Source organism: Cyprinodon variegatus, unplaced genomic scaffold (genome assembly GCF_000732505.1).
Source record: "Cyprinodon variegatus isolate N-32 unplaced genomic scaffold, C_variegatus-1.0 Scaffold985, whole genome shotgun sequence".
Taxonomy (NCBI): Eukaryota; Metazoa; Chordata; class Actinopteri; order Cyprinodontiformes; family Cyprinodontidae; genus Cyprinodon; species Cyprinodon variegatus.
The window spans coordinates 170,786-194,934 of NW_015151438.1; the positions used below are offsets into that span (position 1 = coordinate 170,786).

General features: G+C 37.7%; 1 protein-coding gene, 1 long non-coding RNA gene, 1 other non-coding gene and 1 pseudogene across 4 annotated transcripts in view; all 4 read right to left on the reverse strand.

Moving 5' to 3' along the window:
* Positions 1 to 7,204, reverse strand: part of LOC107100534 (E3 ubiquitin-protein ligase DTX4-like) — a 21,593-nt gene extending 14,389 nt beyond the window's left edge. The window contains exons 1-3 of the mRNA XM_015399053.1: positions 7,077 to 7,204; positions 6,652 to 6,866; positions 1,850 to 3,026 (exon numbers count right to left, since the gene is read on the reverse strand). Of these exons, the coding sequence (XP_015254539.1) occupies positions 1,850 to 3,026; positions 6,652 to 6,859 (1,385 nt within the window). The 5' untranslated portion in view covers positions 6,860 to 6,866; positions 7,077 to 7,204. The remainder of the gene's footprint in view (positions 1 to 1,849; positions 3,027 to 6,651; positions 6,867 to 7,076) is intronic.
* A 492-nt stretch (positions 7,205 to 7,696) lies between these two features.
* trnaa-cgc lies at positions 7,697 to 7,768 on the reverse strand. The gene has a single exon. It is a non-coding gene; the product is annotated as a tRNA-Ala (tRNA).
* Positions 7,769 to 7,948: 180 nt separating this feature from the next.
* LOC107100536 lies at positions 7,949 to 12,103 on the reverse strand. 2 transcript variants are annotated; one of them, XR_001482020.1, is made up of 4 exons: positions 11,948 to 12,103; positions 11,598 to 11,690; positions 11,236 to 11,379; positions 7,949 to 9,165 (listed from the first exon to the last, which is right to left on the reverse strand). It is a non-coding gene; the product is annotated as an uncharacterized LOC107100536 (long non-coding RNA). The 2 variants fall into 2 exon arrangements; XR_001482019.1 differs by having other exon boundaries at positions 7,949 to 9,267.
* Positions 12,104 to 16,253: 4,150 nt separating this feature from the next.
* LOC107100545 overlaps positions 16,254 to 24,149 on the reverse strand; it is a 15,180-nt pseudogene continuing 7,284 nt past the window's right edge.

Sequence of the window (24,149 nt, forward strand, 5' to 3'; positions counted from 1 at the left end):
TAAACCTTATTAAACCACTAAAATTCACCTCTGCCAACTCGTCTCTGCATTTGGGTCCTCCTCTACAAACACCGTTCCCTGACAATCATTACATTGTTTTTACAACAGCAGGGCATCAGCCACTCTGTGTAGAATACAGAGTTTTTGAACACACTGTGTTTCTTATGATTTGTTTCCATTGCTTAGTGCGGCTCTCTTTGGTAGCTCTCCTTACTGTTGTACAACCATCTGTTGTTGCCAAGGGACATAGCAGACAAGTAATAATCAATAAAAATGGACTGTAGGAGTAACCTTTGCACCCAGCCTTTGAGTAAATTCAGTCTTTTTTTTGGTAAATCAACATTCATTCATCTAAAACATTTTGTTTACTGGTATGAAATGATAGTAATGGTGACTAAATGGTGAAAACACCCCCATCAAGACAGACTTCACTCACTGTTTGATATATTACCCTGAAAACTTGTGCTGTGCAAATATATTCCTAACTAAATGTTTTGATCCTGAGAAACAACATAAGACACATTCTGAAAAATAAATATATTTTAAGAAGTTGTCTCAAAACAATTTTGAGACAACCAAAACAGGTTTTTAGACTTTGCTTCCTTTCAGACTGTGAACCGTGAGAACTTAGAAGGCCGACTATGAATATTAGACTTTTGTATTACAAATTAGAGGGAAAGACTAGAAAGAGCTCCGCTTCTTCAAAATGAACAGCCAACATTGTTTTCCCATGGATATGAAAAAGCCTGCTGATTTCTGTCGTGAAGATTAAACGCTCGCAAATGAGCATTGATGCTCTAATTCCTTTCATTAGATTTCCCCACATGAATCACATTATAATGCTTACAGTACTACAGTATATTAACTAAATGATTGTTAACTCAACAATTAATATAGCCAAAGTAATTTTGATATCCCATACCATATCAGTCTCAGGAAAAGGACATAAATTCAAAGACATGCAAGATTTAAATAACTTTTTTCTCTACTGCTGCCTGCCAGTCGACGCAACTTAAGAAACGCCTGTCAACTTTTGTGACTGCTCAAAAACACATCAGAGCTGTCAGTAGAACACAGAGGAGTTCCAGCTTGCATAAAGTTTTTTTTCTCTGAATGATCGTAGCCTTCCTGTGTTGCATTCACTAAAACTGGAAAATTACGAAACTTCCTTCTTCTTTAATATTTGGAATGCAGCGGTACGACAATCTAGGATGATATTGACATATAGATATTCATATTACCATAATGGCTAATAGCCGCTACTTACAAAAATCACATAGACCGACCACAGTGCTGCTAATTTTACTTTTCTGCTAATTACCCACAATCCTTTGCTGCTTCACAATCACTGTCAGACACCAAAACAAATACCACATGACCGATCCCTTCCTAAAACAAAAACAGCAATCAGACCAATACCAATATGCTTCAAAATGACCAACATTGTTTCATACCAATATTAATGATTATATCTCATGCTTCCCTATTTAATATCATAGGATGGCTCTCTTAATGGAAATGTCTGGGGCTTAATGAAAATCTTCCTGAGCTAGAGCTAAGATTATCCAGACCAACTGACGCCAATGCTCACCACGGCACATTGTCTTATATGCGGTACTTTTCATTTAGTTACCAAGACACTTTAACAATCTAAACAAATCCTGGATTAAACAGGAAAACATGGCTGCCAAAGGAAAGCTAAATTACCTGTTAGGAACAGGGCTAAAATATTTGGTTCATGAGAAACCAATGGTCCCATCTTCGGCAAAATGTTCCTGAAAAATCAACTTTCTGAAACACACCAACAACACACCAAACAAACAGTTAGAAAGAATGTTGTTCTACTCACCCGGAGGCAATTAGTGCGCGTGACTGAGCCATGGCAATACGCTGCAGGGCAGGACGACTCAGGCCGGCGAGGCTAGACCTTGGTGGCAAGGGGGCTGAGCAGGCAGCAGCACCAGAAGAAGACACTGGTCCGAGAACACGGGCAGAAGGCGACGGTGTGCAGGTGGAGGTGGCCGTGGAGATGAGAGATTGGGCGGGGGTTGGCTGTGATGGGGCCTGACACGAAACGGAGAGGGAGGAGGAGCCTACGGTTTGAGTTGGAGGGATGGGGACCGAAAAGGAAGCTGTAGAGGGTGGAGGAGGCGGTGGAGGAGGAGGTGGCAAAGGAGGAGGTGGAGGACGAGTTGAGGAGATGGAGAGAGCAGCAGTAGCTGGCCCGAGGAGGGAAAACGAGTGTGTAAAGCTACTTCCATACCCAAAGGTGTTACTGCCAACGCCACCAGCACCGATAACACCCAACCCTCCTGTACTGTTGACATTGTAACCACCAGTAGCCCCAAGTCCAGAAGTCCTGTGAGGAGAGAGAGATCTCGATGACAACGATGGGGGTCGGGGGAGGGTCAGAGAATAGGAACTTCCTGGGATGGGGTAACTACTTAATTTTGGACTCGGTGGCTTAGTCTGTGGTGGTCTTCTCCCCAGAGTGTGGGCAGTGGACATTGTTCCTGCTTTGAGACTTAGCACCAACATACATTGCTGACAGGCGCAGGGTTGTCCTAAAGAGGTGATGGCTGAAGCAGGAAGTGCTCCACTTGGGTAGGCACTCCCGTTTCCAGTCCCACTGTTGCTCATCCTCATCCCCATGCCTACACCTGAAACATCAATGCCGAGCAGTCCTCCATAGCCAGGTATGGATGCAGGTCCCCATGCAAGATGGGACTTGGGTAAAGGTCCGGACACCAGCGGGTATGCCAGATCGGCACGTCTCTGGACTCGTCGGCAGCGCTGCGTCTGCCCATTGATTTGGGTCATGCTTTCAAAGTCAATCAGATAGCAAAATCCCAGCGGCGCCAGGTCCAACCAGGGCTGCTGGCGGTCACAAGCTGCTTGGATGGCAATGCCCACCTCTGTGTCGTATGCGACCCAACTGCCAGCGTCGTTCTCCCACTCCCACAACCAACCTTGGCCCGGTGCTGAAGACGGATCGTAGAAGCTACGTCGTACAGGTCGAAGGGTACCTGAAGAGCAAACAAACCACAGGCAAAGGTTCCATAGCTATTAGGAGGATGGTTCAGATTATCTTAGAGTTCTAATCAAGTTTTAATGTACCTCACAGTTCAAAGAAAACAATGAAATATACCAACACTTCTTTTTCTTTTCTATCTTTAGATTATAAACACAACTCTCTAAGCTTTAGTGTTTCATTCACTAGGATTTAGAATAGGCAGAATGGATACTACATACCATCTTTTCTTTTTTCACCTGGTTCTAAATACCTGAAAGCTGATAGAATTGGCATTTTCATAGATAAACTAAGAACAAGAAATGCAATGCCAGCATTTCCTTTGGAAATGTCCAAGACTCTCCAATCTTGAAACTAGATGTTAGTTTCACTTCTCTAAAAGAATTCCTCCCCAACTTCCATACTGATTAATGTTCACTAAAGGTTAAATGCAGACAGCTCATAACTAGACTACTTGACACATCCTCACCTCAAAAGAGCCAAACTATGCCTTGCAGAGATGTCATCTTTCCTGACTACTAAGCAACGAACATGATGTTGTATGACAGGAGGTACACATTATTTACTGCATTGCTATTTGGACTGAACAAGCAGTGTGTAACAAAAATCAACATGAGTTTATTTACTTGCTCTGAATCTGGGCAAACACATTTTGCCCCTGGTAACAACACGGCCTGTTCTGGATTGTGACTGGCTGAGAGCTTTGATTTATTTCAGACCAGTGAGCTTCCGAGGTAGAAATGTTTAGGAATACAAAATAGTTTTTTTTAATCACAAATGCATTTGAGCCTTTTTTCTTTCTCTTTTGTTTTGACAAATATTAAGCCCCTTTTGTATAACAATTTTATAATATTATAAGTAGGCTTGGTTAATCTAAGAAGCAAAACATGAACGCATCATTTGCAATATTGGAATCGGACTGTATTGTATGCATCAGTTCATTTTTAAAATCTGTTCATATGTTATCATTCTGTTGTCAGTACTGAAACTCCATTTTTATTCTACCCTTTAAGTTTAGGGCACAATGAGAATCTCTATTGTGGGCTGGAAAAGTACAAAAAGGTCTTTGTCAGCCAGTGTCAAAGGAGAGATTTTAATATTTTAATCTCTGCAAAAGATTAGAAAAAAAAAATTAAATACATCTTTGGGAGAAGTTCAGTTATATTTCATCACTGTCTCTCTTAAACACAGTTTAATACCCCCCCAATTAAAAAAAACAAAAACAACAACAAACCATGTATATGTATGAGCATGAGGATTTAGTTTATACAGTCTGGGCTCACATATTTCGACATAGTTCCTGACTCAAAGTGCTCCGGTCAGACTGAATCTGACTGAGAATAGTAAAGTACAGACAACTGATCAGCAATCATAAGAATAAAAATATAAGTAGGGGGGAGTGTGGTCTAGTGGCTATAGGGCATTGCAGAGTTTAAGCCCCACTCCCACAGACTGCCACTTTGGATTCTTGGGCGCCGCACAATGGCAGCCCACCCATCCCCAGCGGGATGGGTTAAATGAAGAAAGATCATTTCGTTGCACTGTGCTTGTGAATTCACAATAAAAAAGCTGGAAAAAAACAAATCCACATCCACCTATTTTTCCATCACACTTATCCCTGCTTATCTCCACCTGTCTACAGGCAAGAGGCGGAGTACACCCTGGACAGGTCACCAATCCATCGCAGGGCCAGGGGTGGAGCTAGATGGGGGGCCAGGAGTGGCCATGGCCACCCTTAGCTAATTATTGGCCAGCCCTACTTTTTTCCCAATACAGATGGTGGCAGCAGTAATACTCTCAAGTGGAATATTCAAACTATTTTAACTTTTCATATATTAACAACTACTTTACAACAAAAACAAATTGGTTAATTGTGCACATCAATATACTAACATTAAAGATTAAACTTCATGCTCTTTTCAGAACTAGATTTTGTGTTATATGGGGTAAAGAGAAAACAATATTTCTCTGAAAGCCACCTAGGAGTCTTCAGTGAAATCATAGATAAATATTTTAATAAAACCTTAATCATTAATTTATGTATATATTAGTACTTGTAAATATCAATTTTATGCAGAATTGTTGATAAAAGTAGGTAAGCAATGACAAAGTAAGAGATGTTTGCACCAGAACTCAAAACCTGAAAAAATTGTATCCACTATACCATTTATCTAGAAAGCACAGATTTTTTTTTTTTTTTATATTTGCGTCTATTTGTTAGCAAAGGCTGTAGGAAATATGGATGTTGTGCTTGTTAATTTTCCTGTTGCAATAATGTAAATTGGGGGCTGCTCAGTGGAGCAGTGGGTAGCACTACTACTATGCAGCAAGAAGGTTCTGGGTTTAGTTCCCGGCCCGGGGTCTTTCTGCATGGAGTTTGCATGTTCTCCCTGAGCATATGTGGGTTTTCTCAGGGTACTCCGGTTTCCTCCCACAGTCCAAAAACATGACTGTTAGGTTAATTGCCTTCTCTAAATTCTCCTTAGGTGTGAGTGTGTGCATGCGTGCGTGGGTGGTTGTTTGGCTCTGTGTTACACTGCGATGGACTGGCAACCTGTCCAGGGTGGACCCCGCCTCTCGCCCGTAGACAGCTGGAGATAGGCACCAGCACCCCTCGCGACCCCACTTATCACCGGGAGCGGTGATAAAGCGGCAGTCCTAAAACTAAAAACGTGTTGTAAAGTAAAAGTCATGTAAAATAAAGTCATAATTATCAGCCTATGTCTATCATATATATACATCACAATGGGCTGGGTGGGGCTCCATCATACGGTGTTTAAAATTATTAATTAAAACTTATTATATTTTTATTTCATACGTGAACGTGATGATAAGTGGCATATAAGATTATGCACAGTATATTAGATTAGTAGTAGATTTTGGTAGATTAGTTGGGTATTGCTGTGAAGCACCACCTTACGCTTGTCATGCACTATGCGGTGAAGAATCAGCCAGTAATGTCCTCAGCGAAGCACTGCGGGTTTAATTCCTCAAACTAATGAAACGAATTGCCTTGAGCAGTAGGCGAAAGTCAGAATCATGCAGGAATTTCGGGCGGGAGCGGGACAAACTATTACAGGTGCGGGCGGGACTGAAAATCATAATTCTTTGCGGGAGCGGGACTGAACGCTGCGGGACTGGAAAATGTGTCCCGCGCAGGCCTCTAGTGTTAGAAAATGGATGGATGGATGGATGGATGGATGGATGGATGGATGGATGGATGGATGGATGGATGGATGAATGGATGGATGGATGTAATAGTGTAAATTGACCCTGAGGTTCTGGGGCCTATCCGCTTTCGGCCACCCATTATAAAAAATATCTGGCTACGCCTCTGTGCAGGACATAATTCCAGGTAGGATTTTTAAATAACATGCAGATCAAAACACTAAGCTAGTTTTCACATATGGGCCCCAGATGTAAATAGTAGGTTATTTCGAAGAAGGTTGTATTAGAGCAAAGAAAAAAAAATGCAATTTATGTATTCAATGAAAACAACAGCAACAAGTCATCAATCCTTGCAAGAAAATCCACCCAGAGAAAACTGGATAGAAAAAAAAACAAGGCCTTTCTCCTCCATCCATGCCACTGATCCACCCACAGTCCCTCTCCAGCCTCACCTGTGTCCTGTCGGAACTGGTGCATGGAATGTAAATGGATAATGTAGGGCGACAGGCGAGTGTCCACCTGGCCGAGGACCACGCTACCACAGCGCGGGTCGCTCCGGATGACTGCCTCGATGTGGTGACAGACAGCCGGGCTGTACGGCCGCCAGCGTCCGTGCTCGTTCAGCCATTCCCATACCACCACGGCGGAGGCTAGTAACATCCTACTCCTGCAGACACACAATAAACAATAACATAACAGCCTTCATATATATATGTATACTTTATACTTATATAAAAACAGTAAACATTTCGGGTGTTTATAGGCGACCTGCAGCCGCCTCTACGTGCATCCCTGTGCACGGCTGGTTTGCATCCATCTTGCAGCCTAAAATATGCGGATCTGAGCGCAAATGAATGACAGTGCATGCAAACAGTACCTTCCATGATCGTTTTCTGATGTATGCAGCAATCAGCGGGTTCAATGTTTTGTTTTTTTGTTTTCTGTCAGAGACGCGCTGAGGATTTCAGGCTCTGCTCGCATCTCACTCCCTATGCAGATGAGTGACGTCTGTTGAAATCATTTCTTAGGAGCAGTCAAGTTCGGGTGAGAGAGGGGAGATGCAGACTGAACGCTCACAGTGATGCAGCAAACATTATATATTTGTTACATTATACTCTGATTGGGACTTTGAAAGCTTTTATGTTCATGTAGTTTATGCTGATTTTTTTCCGATGCTGCGCTCACTGTTTAGAGGAACTGCCGACATATCACACGTGTTAAGGAATTTGATAGCATCTGTTAAATTTATATTTTAATAAACATCTTACTTCTGATTAGCCTCACCGGAAAATAATAACGCTTTCTTCCCAATATTTGCACCGCATCCAATCAGATTCGAGCTAGAGATTCTTTGACCAATAGGAATTATGAACATTGCTAGCATTTATGCACATTTTCGCCCAGGAACGGGAGAAGTTTGTGGATTTTATCTGCTGCCAGACAATTGTTTCAAATAATCGTAATGATTGGTATAAAATTGAGCAAAACGACAATTTGTGGAGATGCCGGGGATTGAACCCGGGACCTCATACATGCGAAGCATGCGCTCTACCACTGAGCTACATCCCCAGTGCAGCACGCCTCTGAATCTTCGGCATTCATCATCTATCATGTTGATGTCGCGTTAATATGTTGTTTTTATCACAAAAGGGGAACCTTGTTCGGATATATAAATATGTTTTGATAACTTGTAAAAAAAAAAAAAAAAAAAAAAAGATAAAAATAAATAGAAATGTTTTAAATCTTTTCAACATTTTATTCAACAATTATGGAATGGGAACACAAAGTTACATTTGTGGTTTGGTTTATGTTGTAGCAAAAAATAACGTTGAACGCTGCATGTTATGCAGCCAGTTGTTGGACATGTTGTTTTGTTTTAAAATGTTACTCCCTGATGATACAGAAACAAAAAAAAAAAATCTTTAACATATATTGTTAAATTGGTTACCTTTTTTTTAGCAGTTTTTCACTGTTCTACAATCCCTTATAAGAGAAGTGATATAATCTTTAAGTACATTTTCTTAATTAGTTTACATAGAAAAGCTTAATGTATTTATTTTCATTTCCGCTTTAAAAACTGAACTGAAGACATTACGTTTACACATTACAGCAAACAACAGTGAGAAAATAGAAATACAATATTCTCTGACTTTAGATTTCTATTAAGTTTGCAGAAAACATTTAAAGCATTAAAAAACATTTCAAAGTCACAGATGACAAACTTTACACAATCTTTACAAGGAACATCCAATTGGATATATATAACAGCTTTATTCAGCCATCACGGCATTAAGATAAAATATGTAACATGAGAAGAATTGAACTAAGTTTATGCTGTTTTTCTAGTTTTATTTCTATGCTTCACTATGTCTTAATTTGATCTGTGATCTCGTCTTCTTTATTAAAAAGTTTTCTGTCCCTCCCAGTTTTACTTGTCGTTTTACAGTGCTGTCACATCACTAGCCCGGCCCTCACCTCCGTCCTCTTCTGACCAAATAGCACTACCAGAAAACTGCTTCAGGTCGATCAACAATCCAGTCCCACCGCTTGCTTCTGCTTTACCTTCTTCTTTTACCTCTTTTTCCTGCTTTTCCTCAATTTTATTCTCCTCCTTTAACTCTGGTTTACTATCCATGAGCTCATCTTCCTCACCTGCCTCTGAACTGTTCACACTGGAGTTATCGCCTTCTTTTGGGAATGAGCCAGCACTGTGATCCCCACTGTCCCCCTCTTGTTCATCCTCTCCATCTGTATCACTCCCATCACTCCTCTCTTCTCCATCTCCATTCTCCACGTCTCTCTCCTCATCCTGCTCGTCCTGCATGTCTTCCTCTTCATCGTTGCCTTCAGGCCACAGCTGGATGCCAAGATGACTTTCCACAGCTAATACTGCCCCTCTAACCCGATCCCTGACCCCACCCTCCTTGTATACGATTTCTCTGATTGTATATTCATTGTTTGCCTCCCTGTTTAATTTTTTGTACAAGAAAATAAGCAGTACAATTAGGATCACCAGGGTGACGAAAAGAACCACCACAGTTCTAGTGGCTGGACTTACTGTCATTTTCCTGCAGTGAAGAGAGAAAAGAGCTTTAGAAAAAGTTATACATTTGAAATTCAGATAAAAAACTTTAGAAAAAGTCTTGGACAACACATTTATTGGTTGTTTAGTTCCATGAGAAATTAACCATCAAATGTATATGTTTATATGTTATCTCACATTTTCTCTAATGATTTGCCTTAAGTATATATATATACATATATATATTAAAAAAAAACATCAAGCCAATTGCAAAAAAAATATATTTCGTGAAATGACATGAAGATAAAAATAACAGTTTAGTTAAAGAAAAATATTCTTGGTCTTAGTTTTCACAATGGAAGGGAAAGGGACATTGTAAAGGGTTTAAATGAATAAAAATGTCTAATGTTGCTTTATGTAAAAACAAGGATCTTTAAGGTTGGGTCCTAAATAAAGGTTTTAAGCTGCAGACATCTTAAAAGTTGTAGAAAGCTCTCTGGGTTAGTTAGTTCCATACGCTCAATCTAGGTTAAGAATGGACAAGAACAAAGCAGATTTTTTACACCTTTAAGCAACTTTAAGAGAAGACAGTTATCATAAACAAAAGTGAGCTTGAAGGCAGTGCATCATCAATTATATTCCTGGCTGATTAAAGTGATTAAAAAGTGATTAAAAAAATCTATAGCTGCATATTGACTATTGCATGATGTCTACATGGTTCTGGTTTACAATTCATAGCTTGACAGGAAACATTTTATGCATTTAATTCCAGTTTGTGTGTGGATCAGGAAGATAATTGATGGTGCACTGCCTCCAACTTCAGTTTTCTGCCTAGATTTATTTGCAAACATGAGGGTTTAAAGGTGCATAAAATTGTGAAATTCTTTTTTTAAATTTCAGAATGATAGGTAATTTAAAATTACCTATCATTCTGGAATAAATTAATCTGGAATTACCAAACAGAAGATGCTATAGAAATAATCACCACCAGTAAGATGTGAAAGACTTGGACCATTTAAAATAAAACAAAAAAAAACCAATGTATACGATATAGTATTTTAATTATTAAGCTATGATCATAGCTTAAGTTCAGTTTATGCTTTAAGTTTATCATTTAAGCTAAAGCCATAGCTTTAGCTTAAACTATTAATGTACCTTTTCACAATAGGTGATAATTAAATTTGGAACCTTTAATCTTGAATAAATAACACATAAACTGGATTTCATGCAATATTTTTTTCATTGTATGGACTGATGTTGTCCAGGAAAAAAGAAATTTTTGTTTTAGAAACTGCTGCCAAACAAATACTTCAAGAACTCAATTATCTGCTAACATAGAGGTCAGCTATTCCAGTTCATAATGGCTGGTATCATGCAACCTTTAAATGTATCCTTGGTCCAACACACCTGAATCAAGTAATTAGATGAATCTAAACACTCAGGTGAAATTGACCACATACTCAGGAGGTAATTCAGCCATTTTCTTTTTTTCTGATGTGTCAGACCAAGGATGATCTAAAGGTTGCAGGATGCTGGTCCTCATAAACTGGAGTAAAAAAACTTCCATATTATTCAAATGTTTATGAGAGATTCTGCTAATTGTAACTTTGGTGTCTGGAAATGAAACAAAGCGATTTTCAGTACAGGTAACATTAGCTATAACAAACTTCTAGTTTGGTTAGACTAGTATTTACCTTACCATAAAAGAAAGCCTGCTTTCTGCCTTGCTCAAGAGCAAGAGCTGCTCAGTCAGTTTATAACAGTGCAAATATGTTTTTGAATGAGTTTTTTTTATTTAATCAGGCACTCCTCTTAGGTACAATCTGTTAACTTTGGTTGAATCCTGTTGTCAAAACGTACTCATGTTTAACTGCGGCAATGAAGCGAAGACAAATCTGTAGTTTTTTCACATCATGCACACTTTTAGATTGGAAACCGATTAAAATTTGAACATTATAAGCCACAAATGACGATTAATAATGTTGTGCATGTAAAATCTACAATTATAAATTACCTTTGCGTCAAACCTTTTGTTAATTGAGAAGAAAACTTAAATGTGTTTGTTTCAGCTGAGCCGTGCAGTCAAAAACTCCTGGAACTTTCAAGGGAACACTGAACTTGTCATCAGACGATCCATCCGTGTGTTTTATTTTATAGCCTAGAAAACATCGACATAAGAAAAGCAAATAACCATTTAACTCTTATTTTGATCGATGTGATTACTTTGCTAAAACATTTTTATTTTATTTATCAAATTCATTGAATTGAATGTATAATTAGCTTATTTGTGGGAAAATATCACACACTGTAAAATATAATTGGATAATCGCTTATTATTATTTTAAAACAACTACAAGCAAACTGTAATATACTTACTTACAATGTCGGTACTGTATTCACCCTTTGTGCTGTCTGCAATAACTTGAAAGACAGGAAGTTCGACAGACCGCTCTCAGGGCTGCTGGTTTCCTGTCAAAGTGATAATTGTGCACCCCCAGTCAGCCTGCTATGATACAAAACATTCATATATAGCTCAGGAAACCAAAGCAGTAAGTAAGGCTATATAAATGAATACTAGAATAAATAGTAGGAGTAGTAGTAGTTTGTATTTCAGTTTTTTCATAGTAAGAAATGACCTACATGAACAAGGAACAGATACAAAACTGTGAATTCATCAGATAAAACACCAATATGGTAAACTGTTAAAAAAAAAAAAAAAAACTCACCAAAGTTGTCTGGAAAAGATATGTCTACGGTTTGCGGCGCGAAAGACTAAACACTTGCAATGCAACTGGGTCTAGCTTACATATCAGCAAGGGTGCGTTTGAAAAAAGTCACAGCATGTATGCAGATGAGAAGAGAGCAGTAGGGAGGAAGGGGGGAGCGATGCATTGTATGAGGTGAATAAAAAAAAGCTGAGAAGTGTTGGAGGTAGGTGGAGACTTGGGGAAGGATTGCATGCACAGATTAAAGAGAAACTTGCAGCAGGGTGTGGTGAAGAGCAAATATATGTAAATGCACAATTATTTATAGAAAGAGGAACATGTTTTTTAGATTTTGTTTGTTTCTTTCAAGGCAGAGTTGTTGTACAAACTAGTGAAACAGGTGCAGGTAGTCTTGTGGAACAGCAGAAATACTTTTTTTTTTTAATTAAATGGTGTATTTCCTGTTAGGATTTCAATTTATTTTTTTTTTTCGGGCAAACAACTCATCTCTAAAGTGAACAAAGTTTAGAAAACAAGTCTTCATACAATTTTAATGCTATCAAAATACACCTTGTCGATTGATGCCATATGAACCAAAGATCAAATTGGTGCAAGATTAAATAAATAAAGAGATCTTCATTGTTGCATCTGCAAACCTGAAACCTTCTAAAAGCAAAGAGTTTAAACTTCAGAGCTTCTGAAACGACTTAGCCACATCCTGTTTCTGCAAGGCTGCCCAGGCTCACATATTCTCTGCACTGTGTGATGGCGGCTCCATTTAAATCTTTACAGTAACACTCACTGTACACTTGTAAAATATGTTAAAATAAAAATAGATTGTGCAACAATGTTCTCTCATCCTTTACAGATTTTAAGGCTAAGTTAATACAAAAATATCTTAGCTTTGAATTATAATTCAAATGAAAAAGTTTTCTCTTTAATGCATTGCTCACTTTAATACACCTTTTCTTTTAGTTTGACAATATATATTAAATTAGGACTATGGCTTTTTTAAATCAAGATCTACCTGAATAGCTTTCAGATGGACTAGTTTCTAGAAATGTTTCTAAATACGGCAAGCAATAATTTATAATCTGTGGTCATGTCAAATCTTTTCTTTTTTAAAACTTTCTCTGATGAAGAAGGAACTTGTTTCAGTGGTTTGTACAGTTGACTGACTGAGCTTTGTTTTGTAAGACCACAGATTTTTCTTTGTGTATCTGTTTAAAGAAACAACAAAGACGCTTGCTTTCGAACACCAGTCAGTGTTTAATGTATTTTGATTTGATTTGCATTCATTTAGGTTCACTTCCTTTTTTTTGTAATCCAAACATCCATGCATCTGTTAATCTTCTCCCGCTTAGTCCTTGTCAGGGTTGCAGTGGAGCCGGTGTCTATCTCTGGCAGTCTATGGGCGAGGGGCGGGGTGCACGTTGGACAGGCTGCCAGTCTGTCGCAGGGCATCAGAGAGACACACAAAGACACAACCATGCACACACACACTCAACCTGTGGCCAATTTAGAGAAGCCAGTTAAACTAACAGTCATGTTTTTGGGCTGAGGGAGGAAACCGGAGTGCCAAGAGAGAACCCATGCATGCACAGGGAGAACATTCAAACTCCATACAGAAAGACCTTCTTGCTACAAGGCAGCTACCTACTGTACCACTATCCAGCCCATATTCAAACAAATTCCTAGATTTTTGCAAGCTAGAGCTGCACCGTGTTGTCAAATCTTTCCCTTCACTCCTTGGGTTAGTTTAACCGAACACTTTATCGAGAAGGCATTGTTGCATTATAGACTAACTCCAGTTTACTAATAATAAACAATGAACATAGGCAAATACATTATTATTGTGTATTCAACCTTAAAACTGATCACTAACTGTTGGACATGAGGGAAAATGAGCATCCACTCATGTTTTAAAGCGCAAAATATAAAGATGAGCTTAAACACATCACAAGCTACATGAATGATCCCCTAATGGACAGTGATTTCATGATATAAGCACTTTTCAGCGAATAAGACAGAAAATGAACACTTCAAATAAGCTTAAAGTGGTACATCAGTTATATAAATCTAAATTGTTCATATCCTTACCATTATATCCTTTAGCTATAAATTTCCCTCTATGCAGATGACGCCATGTTTTACGCATATTTGATTATAACTTCATGGTATAGAAGCAAAAATTGAAAAACGGTGCTGAAATTGGTCTGTATTTAAGAATTGGGATTTTCAGTAACTCACAACATAAATATTAAAATTCTAACTGCGTTTATACTTACCTTTGAGCATTTGAAAACACGAAGTTGCATCATCAGATAACTACTGCAAAACTATTTAGTTTAGCTATATATTTTACTCGATGCAGATAATACCATGTTTCACCAAAACCATATAGAAATTTCAGTCTTGATCAGAACAGCAACAAGTCATGTGGTTTGAAGTTTTTTATGCTTTCATGCTCTAAAGTTTTCTTTAGATATCTTAAATATTCTTTAAGATAGTTAATTTTAACTATCTTAAAGAAAACTGTTCTTTAAAATACACACTCTCACTAAATTCCCTAAAAAATTCTAATATCCCGAAGCATGTTATGGAATTTTTAATTACAAAAAACATTTAGTTGCTTTTTAACAATTGACACACTTGAAAACTGTATACATAAGCATGATCAGATCTCAAACACATTACTAAAAACTCAACATAAAAGAGACATAATTGTAAACCAAAGATCATTTCGAACAAAGTATAACACAAAGTTAAGTGACTAATCATAATGTAGTCTAGTTGAATTTTTATCAATATTAAAAAAAAAATTTGTTTATACAATTCAAGTATTTAAGGGATAAAAAGGCTCTTCTAGAGAAAAAAAAATTTAGAATATCCTCCAAAAAATGAAGCACAGAAATTCAAAAACTCAAACTGGCTTGATCAAACAAGATTCCTCAGTTTTGCTGTTACACTCTAGGAGACAATAATCACCTTTTATCGAAAACATATTTGTAAAGACGTGATCTGTTTTGTATTGCAAGCTACTGAAATTTGGACGGCAAACAAAAAACAAACAAAAAAAACCATTTTAACTTGTTTTATCTGTAGTAAGGCTAAAATCCATTTTAGATTAGTTACCTTCATGTTCACCGGTGTAACACATTGGGGTAGCTTGTGCGTGCAACAGAACAATTTCCTTTGCAGTAAGTAATTTCATACATACACATTAACAAAGTGAACAACAGCTCATAAAAAAAACAAAAGAGATTATAACAAAGAAATTTTAAAACTCCCCTATTTAGAGACTTTATTGCAGTGGGTGCAAAGCAGTTTACCATCTGTCGCATTTTGTCCTAGGAAGTAAATCACTGCCCAGCAGAGGTGTCAAAAGTATTAATATTTATTACTAAAGTAGAAGAAAAATTACTAATTTTTAAAAACACTTTTGTAGAAGTTAGAATTTCAACTTAACTTTTTACTTATTTAAAAGTACCATTTTTAAAACTACTTATAAAAGTAAAAGTAATGCAACAGAAAAATGTTAAGGATAGAGGCTTTAAACCCTCTACTCTATATATAAGGATATTTTTTCAACATTTCTGGATGATAACTTCCTTATACTTAATTTTTTGAGGTTTTATAACTAATGGTAACAGTTTGAAATTTAATTGTACATCATCTTGAAAAACTATATATTTTGGTATGTGGCAAACAAGTTGGTGCAGCACCGAGTCCAATAACAAAGAAATTGTCTGGATTAAACTAATAATTTTGATGTTTATTTGTTTTAATACCAACAGGCCATAATGAAAATGAGCTTAAATGAAACAAAACTAACAAGTCTATTTTTAAAATGCAAGGAGTAGAAATGATAGAAAATTGCCCCCCAAAAAAATGTGAGTAGAAGTTAAAATTATTACTCCAGTAAAGTGTATAGATCGAAAACATTTCTATTTAAGGTAATGAAGTATTTTTACTTTATTTGACACCTCTGCTGCCCAGATGGACCAATTTGGAACTGCAGATTGCGAGGGTGGTCTAGTAAATTTGGTATGAGCCTTGCTAACAATGCTATAACAGATAAACTATCATTTAGAAGATGTTTTCCCCACTTTTGTTTTCAACACCTAAGCTACCAAACCAAGCGACTAGAAAAAGATCAGAATAAAAAAGCCTTATGAAACTCTTATAAACACTAAAAATATTTTAACTTCCCTTAAAAACACTCGTTTTCTGCAGATAGTATTTGTTCTGATACCAAGGTTTCTCCAAATATGTGGTTCCAATGTACTCATTTCAACTTTTAGAGTCAGATGAACTGGACAAGTCATGTATGCAAGATTTTAATAAGAATGAAAGTTGGATTAAAAACAAATTCCATTCATCATCTATTTAACAATTAACACAGTATTCAAGAATAATCAGAACTAGAACATGAAAGAAACATTAGTGTAAATCAAAGGCTTTCTTGTACAAAATATGAACGTTTTAGTCAGTTATTACATCGAAGTCTCGTTAAACCTGTTGTTCATATCAGTGTTAGGCGGTCAGTGCATACAGAATGAAAGCATTAAAGGGCTAAACTGGAATGCAAAAGTTATCCTATCCCTGACTGCTACATAAATGACATTTTAATGCCTCTAAAATAATATTCAGAGATTAAAAACAAAAATAAAACGACATAACTCAAAGTGCCTTACGTATTTTAACACAAATACATATTCTGTTGCAAATGTATGGAAATGTTTTGCTTTATGTTGATTTCCTGTTAGTAAAACGGTTATGAATAGATATGCATGATAGCAATCAAGCTCTGAACCTCACAATGGCCTACAAACACATCCAATGTCCTCGTTAAACACACCAATTCAATAGTGCTTGACCTTTTTTTCTTTTTTGCTTACTGCACCAACAACACATTATGACAACACATAAATATTCAACAACATTCTCACCACTGATCACTCACACAGTATACTGAGACTCCGGGTTCATAAATCTGAATGCAACTATAAAGAAGACAGAGATGAAGGACAAGCCATTGATAAAGTCAGAACCATGACTTGAGAATTTTGCAACATAAAACTACCTGATTAATAAACCCTAGGGGTGGTGTTTATGAGTCAGCGACAGGAGAAAAGACATTGGGAGGTAATTAATCGGTTGCTTTAAAAGGCAACCTTCATCAACTTTTCACAAAATGATTATTATTACCTTTCGATTAAAATAAGTGAGCAGTCTTACTGAATGAAAACATTCATTTAATAAGCTCATAGATGTACCATCCAATAACTGCTAAGGGATCATTCAGTTTTGCTATAAATATCACTCTATGCAGATGAAACCCTACTTTAAAAAAAAAGTTACATGGACAATTCAGCCCTAATCATAGCAGCTGGAAGCCACAGTGATTCACAGTTTTTAACGCTAACAAAGCATTAGGATATTTTTAAGACTGGTAAGGCTACAGTCTATAGTGTAGTCAATAGTAAGCCTCCTCAAACGTCGCCGTCTTCGATGCGAGCCAGCTGCCTCTCCAGCAGTTCAATCCTCTGGTTCTGAGCGAGCACAACAGCTCGTAACGCCTTCATCTCTGCTAACAATTCACTCAACATTTCATCCTGAAACACAGAAGAGCAACAAATCAGAAAGCCGTTCCAAGCGGAAAGATTACCTGACCGGGGCTGACAACGTTACCTCTTTCCTCGGCCTCTCGCCGTTTCCATCCGTCTCCCTGGTGGACACTCGTGGTGCAGTGGTCTCTTCTTCCGCTTCTTTGGTGGCAGAGGTAGCTGTGGATGTGGGAGTTGCTGCTACACTTGTTGTTGTGGCAGCTCCAGAATCCTGAGAACCTAGCTTGGGCTTGGTTCTGATGGTGTCTCTTTGTTTGGATGGAGGCGCTGCGTACCCGCCACTAAGAGAGACAAGCAGAGGTGGTGCGTCCTGCCCGGCGATCCATTCATCTGCCAACAGAGCCGGCTCCAAGCCTGCAGTGTCTGGGTAAAGGTCTCCCTGGAAAAGATCTGACTATTGGGGCAAAATAAAAAAAGACATCAGACAGACATATTTAGAAAATAATACATCTTTACATTTACCACATTTTCTGGACTATAAGCAGCTACTTTTTCCCCAGCCTTTGAACCAACGGCTTATAAGAAGGTGGAGCTTTTCTGTCGATTTTTTCCCCAACTGCCAGAGAGAGAAATCAAAGCTGGAAATGAAAGAATAAGGAGCTAATTTTTATTTAGCACAAAAACTTGCCAGTAGCAAGGACGACGGAGAACAAATATCCCAAATTCACACATTTTGACATTTATTTGAGGCATTAAAGCTGCTGAACCAGTGAAGAGACTGGGCTCAACTCCTGCAGCACTGAAATAAAGAGCTGACAAAGCCCCATCTTTCAGTAGAAGCTCATACTGCTCCGAGCCAACAAGCTAACAGGAGCTAGCTTTCTTCAACCCTACTCTAAGGGCTATATGTAGAGCTCCCCCTACAGATTTGGTGGGAGACAGTTCAGTAGATATCAGCGGTTTATAGCCCGGTGCACAGTGGCGCCTCCAGGAATATTTCATAGGGGTGGCCAGATGGGGCCACTAAAAATCTTGGGCACATTGAAACTAAAAGCCATAATTTCAGGGTTTGAATCTACTATTATGGTAAACCTGCCTTAAGTAAACACCTACTCATATCTTGGTTTATTGTGTGATATTTTTTTTAATGTTACGTCACTGGCTGTATAGAATGGGATAAAATGCTAAAATGATGCAACTACAATTCACACTGGCGAGTGGGGAGGCCAGGGCATAGCACAGGGTGGCCGTGGTCACCCCCTGGTGGCGCCGCTGCCGTCAGTGCGGTTTATATATGTACGTTTCCTTTTTTTTTTTTCAAAAAATTTCATTGGCACGGCTTACAGTCCAGAAAATACGGTATTCTAATATCATTCTTTTAAAAACAGGGGGTGTTACTTACTTTGCGTGGTACAGTCATTGAAATGGGTTCCACTTTCCTTTCATGCAGCTTATAGAATCTGCAAGTAAACATGAAATTACTGATTGCAAGTTAATAACAAATCAGTCTTGGCTTCAACTAGTGGTACAAGTGAGTTGTGGAAGTGGAATAATGCACATAAAGTCAAAACCATTGTAGCTGTTAAAGTGGTGACAACAGATGTGATCTGACAAGACAGTAGTGGCATAGAGAGCAATGTTAAAATCATACAAGGACATTTTGCAATCATTGTTTTTTTTTTCTAAACTTAGCCATATCTAGAGGAAGAGGAGTAACTCAGAAGTTACAACTATATCTATAAAAAAACAACAAAAAAAAAAAACGCTTGAAACCATGCATATGCGAGGAAGTTCCTCATGTCGTCTGTTTATTAATTATGGTGGAAATTCTGTGTGAGATTTTACTTTGCTGCAATTTATTGACCCGTTTTAGCAAAGGATTGTAGACATATTAGTGACAAGAGCAAAATGAGAGCAGATTAAAAGTACTAACCTGGCAATTTCACACTTGTTGACATCAACACCTCTTTTACAAAGAAATCCTGCGCCTCTCTGAGGCTCCTTGCTGCTGTATAAACTGAGGAAATGAACATATGGGGACTCATCTGTCACTTCAAAATAACGGATAGTGCAGTCCCCCTGAAATGAAGAGAAATCACATTTATTTGTTTGTAAAATAAAGAAAGAGTATATTCTACTTTCAAAGCTGCTTTGTATTTACCTTTCCACAGAGGTAGACCATGTTGGTGTCAGGGTCATAAAAGGGAAGAAGAACTCCATTACTTGTATCCATTTCTTGAACAGCCATTGGTTCAGAGAGATCTTTCTGGAAAACGGAAATAGTTTCTTTTAGAACTGAAAATGATAATCAAACAGAGCAAGGATACTGGATGAATTTTTTGACCAGGGAATGCTTCTTTCAAAAGGCATTTACAAAACATTAAAATGTAGTTTAATGGGGTTTATTACCAAAACACAGTGGTGTTTAATTAAGAATGCGGAAGGTAAAGGACGCATGGGTTTCAAGTGTTTTAGACATTCATTAACAACCTCCTAAATTGACAGACTGTTAGCAGGTTGCTATAATCCAAGGAGGTCATGGGATCTCTTGATGAGCTGCAGAGATAGACAGCTCAGGTGGGAGAATCCATTTACAGAACCTGGTGTTTACAGTGCCCCTTTCACCCTGCTGCTAAGCTCAGAGGACCATGCACAGAACCATCAATGAACAGTGCACTGATTGTGCAATAAGTCAGTGATAAAAAGAGTTTCAGACAAAATGATTACCGTATGTTGAATTTTCCTACCCAGATATTTTATTTCATGATCAAGATTCTAAAATGAGTGAGGACACAGAGTGCAAAGAAACTATGTTTGATGCTTATTTTTCAGTGTATAATATTTAATCATGTTTTAATCACCCACGTTGTTGTATACACCCCAGTATTTGATCGACTGTGTTCAATTTCCTGATGGAGCAATGTGTAAACTGACTGCTGTCTGGCTTCTGTGTCCAAAAAAATGGCCGTCCACCCGCCACGCTGCGCAGGCAGTGTAATTAGGGCTGGGAATTTAACACATTTGTTTTGAATAAATAAGTAGAAACATTTTAAAACATAAAAAATGAACGGAATTAATTAAATTTTCTTATAAACGCACTCAACACAAAATCCCAGGCAGGAACCTTTGTACTCTCGTAAATCTGACAGACAAGCGGCATCATAGGTGTTTGTCCACTGGGGGTATACAAGTTCATAAACTATGCCTCAAAATGAATACCTCAAATCGGTATGAACATTTAAGCTTAGTGCGTCAGCGGTCGGTATGATAAGTGCAATGCGAATAGTACAGGAAGCTAGGAAGCAACTAAGTTTAGAAACATGGATTATTTGTTAGTAACAGGGTAGCAAAACACAGCAGCCTCATCGGCAAATGTGTTACTTGCACTAAATGCTGTACCATGAATAGCAACTGTTAAGCAATGCTTTATGCAGCTGAATTGTTATAGTTCTGTCAGTATTAGAAATTGAACTTTATCTTATGTTTACAGCAGATGTCTAACTCTTACTGACAATATTAGGGCTGGGTAACAAAATCGATTTATTCGATTTTGAATCGATTTCTTTACATTTTTACAAAATCGATGTCTAGGGAATGAGATTGATTAGTTTTATAGTGACGCGAGTGACGTTCACATTCAAATGAGCAGGAAAGATGCACTCAAGATAACTTCAAGCCAGATAGCTGCAAAAATAGCAAATAAGTTGACTGAGGACATTAACAAATGGGGGCTGACCAGCAAACACCCCGCTGTGTCACGTCTGCTTGCTCGAGTGAGGCTTCACTTTTTCACTTTTCACAAACAAGTTTGCACTTTTGAGACAGTTTTAGTTCACATCTCAAGTTTAAACTGACTTACAAGTTTGCACTTTGTGTTTCATATGACAGGAAAAAATAAAATACATGAGTATTTTAAAACACAGTTGAACCACTTCCATTACTGTAAAAACAGATCGAATCGAAATTAATCGATTTAGAACTGCAGTTTCTAAATCATGTTAACATATTAGAACTTGCAACCAATCTGAGGGTTGAATAACCTAAATAGAAGGATTAAAAGTAATTATGTGTTGTTGTGCTCATATAATTATTTATTTAATAATTGAGGAGAAAAAAGTTTTTTCTGTCCCTGCTTTTGTATGTTGCCAAGCTAGACAAATAGTTAACAGCTTCTACAATAAAAGCCAAACTTCTTGAGTTTTTTTCCAAGCTTTACTTAGTAATCATTGTAAAAAAGGCCAATGTGTTTCTGGCCATAAGATGCTGATTAAGAAAGTATTAAATTTCTTCACAGAGCCTGAACTAACTATGGAAACACTAAAGGTATAAAATAATACTACTGCAACAACTGATTATTACGACTGTCTTTTACTCAGTATTAGTGACGGAACATACCAGCTGGTTAATTTTGTCAATATGATTTTCGAGTAAAAAAGCGATTAATTGCAAACCCCGTAACTAATAATTTTAGTTGTGTCGCAACACTAAGTCTAAATACTCTTTGATTTTAATTGATAAACCTTTTTAGCATAGGCCGATGAACTGATCAAAATTAAGAAATAGAGGCTGAAAAACAATTGATAGACATGTGAAGAGGCTTGACTTCCAACAGGATAACGATAAACTATGTATATAGTCTGTAGGGACTTAGATCAAAGCATATTTTAAAGGTTCAAATGGCCTAGTTAAAGTCTGGACCTAAATCCAATGAAGTTAACCCTTAAAAATGAATGCTTTTTGCACATAATCAGAAAAGAAACATTTTTTTTGTTTCGAGACATATAATACATAACCCAGCAGCTGAAATTGCAGCACCAAATTGGTCAACAAAGCATTTGTTCAGAAGGATTCAATGTAATAGAACGGATATGAAAACCAACTGAAAAACATATCATATTAAATCAAATTCAAAATAACTAATCCGAGTTATTTTACCATGGAAAACTGCAGTAAGATAAACTGGAGTTTTAGGTTGTAACATGGTCATTTGAAGAGAATGTATACATTCAAGCAAAACTGTATTGTATCAAACTGTGACCCGTAACACAACAAATATTTCTGCTGCAAACCTCTGTGCTGGAGCTGCCACTTACTGTGTCCCACAATGCCAGCTGTCTTTCACTCATACGGCTGAATCCCGTGGTCAGGATTTTTCCATCAGCGAGGAACACGGCTCTCATGGGCCTTGTGCCGTCGTGGACCTTCTCTCTGACCTTCAGGACAGCGCCCCTGCGGGGGTCGATGATGCGCAGGGCCTTGTCCTTGCATACAGTACACACTGCGCTGCCATCCTTGTTCCAGCCGACGCTGTAGATCAGGTCCGGGTGGGTGTCACTGAGCTGGTATACGAGCTCGCCCGTGCCAACGTTCCACACACAAATCACATTATCGCAGCCTGGAAACATGACAGGTTAAGAAGTCTGCAACAAAAACCTAAAGATGTGGAGACAACGAGATTGACAAACTATAAATTCAAACACTATTTTTGAATGTAAGAGGTGCTGAGGTTGCAGCAACATTGTGAAACAGACTTTGGTTTTAAATATATACCTACTTCTAAAATGTATTCACTGGTTTCAATGAGAGAAAACTTGAGTAGACACTCAATAGCAGATTCAATGATACTGGATCAGCTGAAATGGAAGCTCACTGTGTCTAAAGCTAGTCTTACTTGGACGCATTTCAAAAGACAACTAAATAGGGAGATTTCAGCATGTGTTCAAAACTGTAATTATTTGTTAGGTCATTTAAATTCTCCTGGCCTATGTACGTAAATCCCTGAGGAAAATCCCTGGTAAAAGATATGGAAAAGGCCTTTACATAAATAAATAAAAAAAACCAATATCAACTGTACAAAAAAAAAAAAGAGCCTTGCAAAATAATAAAATCTGCATAGTATTAAGGCTAGGCATAAAAGTTTTCTTTTTAAATAAGCTTCCAGTTATAGTGGATCAGGTTATCCTGAGCTATCTCTATAGTTCTGCTGCTATAGGCTTAGACTGCTGGAGGACATAGGGAGCACTTCTCATCATTCTGCTTCATTCTGTCTCTTTTATTCTATTCTGTACTATTTGTTAGTTCAACTTCTAACTTTATGCTCTCTCTGCTTTTTATCATCATCGTAGATTCATCTCAAATGTTCCTGTTTGGCTGTGATACCATTCTGGAGAAAAATATCAGCAGTGTTGCTGCCATTGGCACCTTTGTTTAGAGATTATAGAGTGAACCCTGTTTTTTCTGGTGCCTTGAGATGACACGTGTTGACATGTGAATTGGCCTTAAATAATTAAACAGAATTGAAATTTAACTGAATTTTAATTTGATCATGGTACATTTTATGTAAAAATACACTACTTTCTGTTTCATGAAATATTAAGAAGATCTGACCCGTTCTCACCACTCTTCAAAGGAGAAAGACAACAGAACATGTCATCTTTAGAAAGACTGCTGTGTTTTGTTTAAGTGACTCTCCAAAATAAGAAACAGAGCAACACACAAATGAAGCAGAAGTGGGTTGAGGTAAACTAAAAGTTTTAACAGGATTTTAACTTCTTAGTAAAACTCAGAAATAATTAAACATATTTGCCTCTTATTGATTTAATTATCTCTGTAAATCTGTAAAAGCCATTTCTAGTTAATGCATAACATGCGCA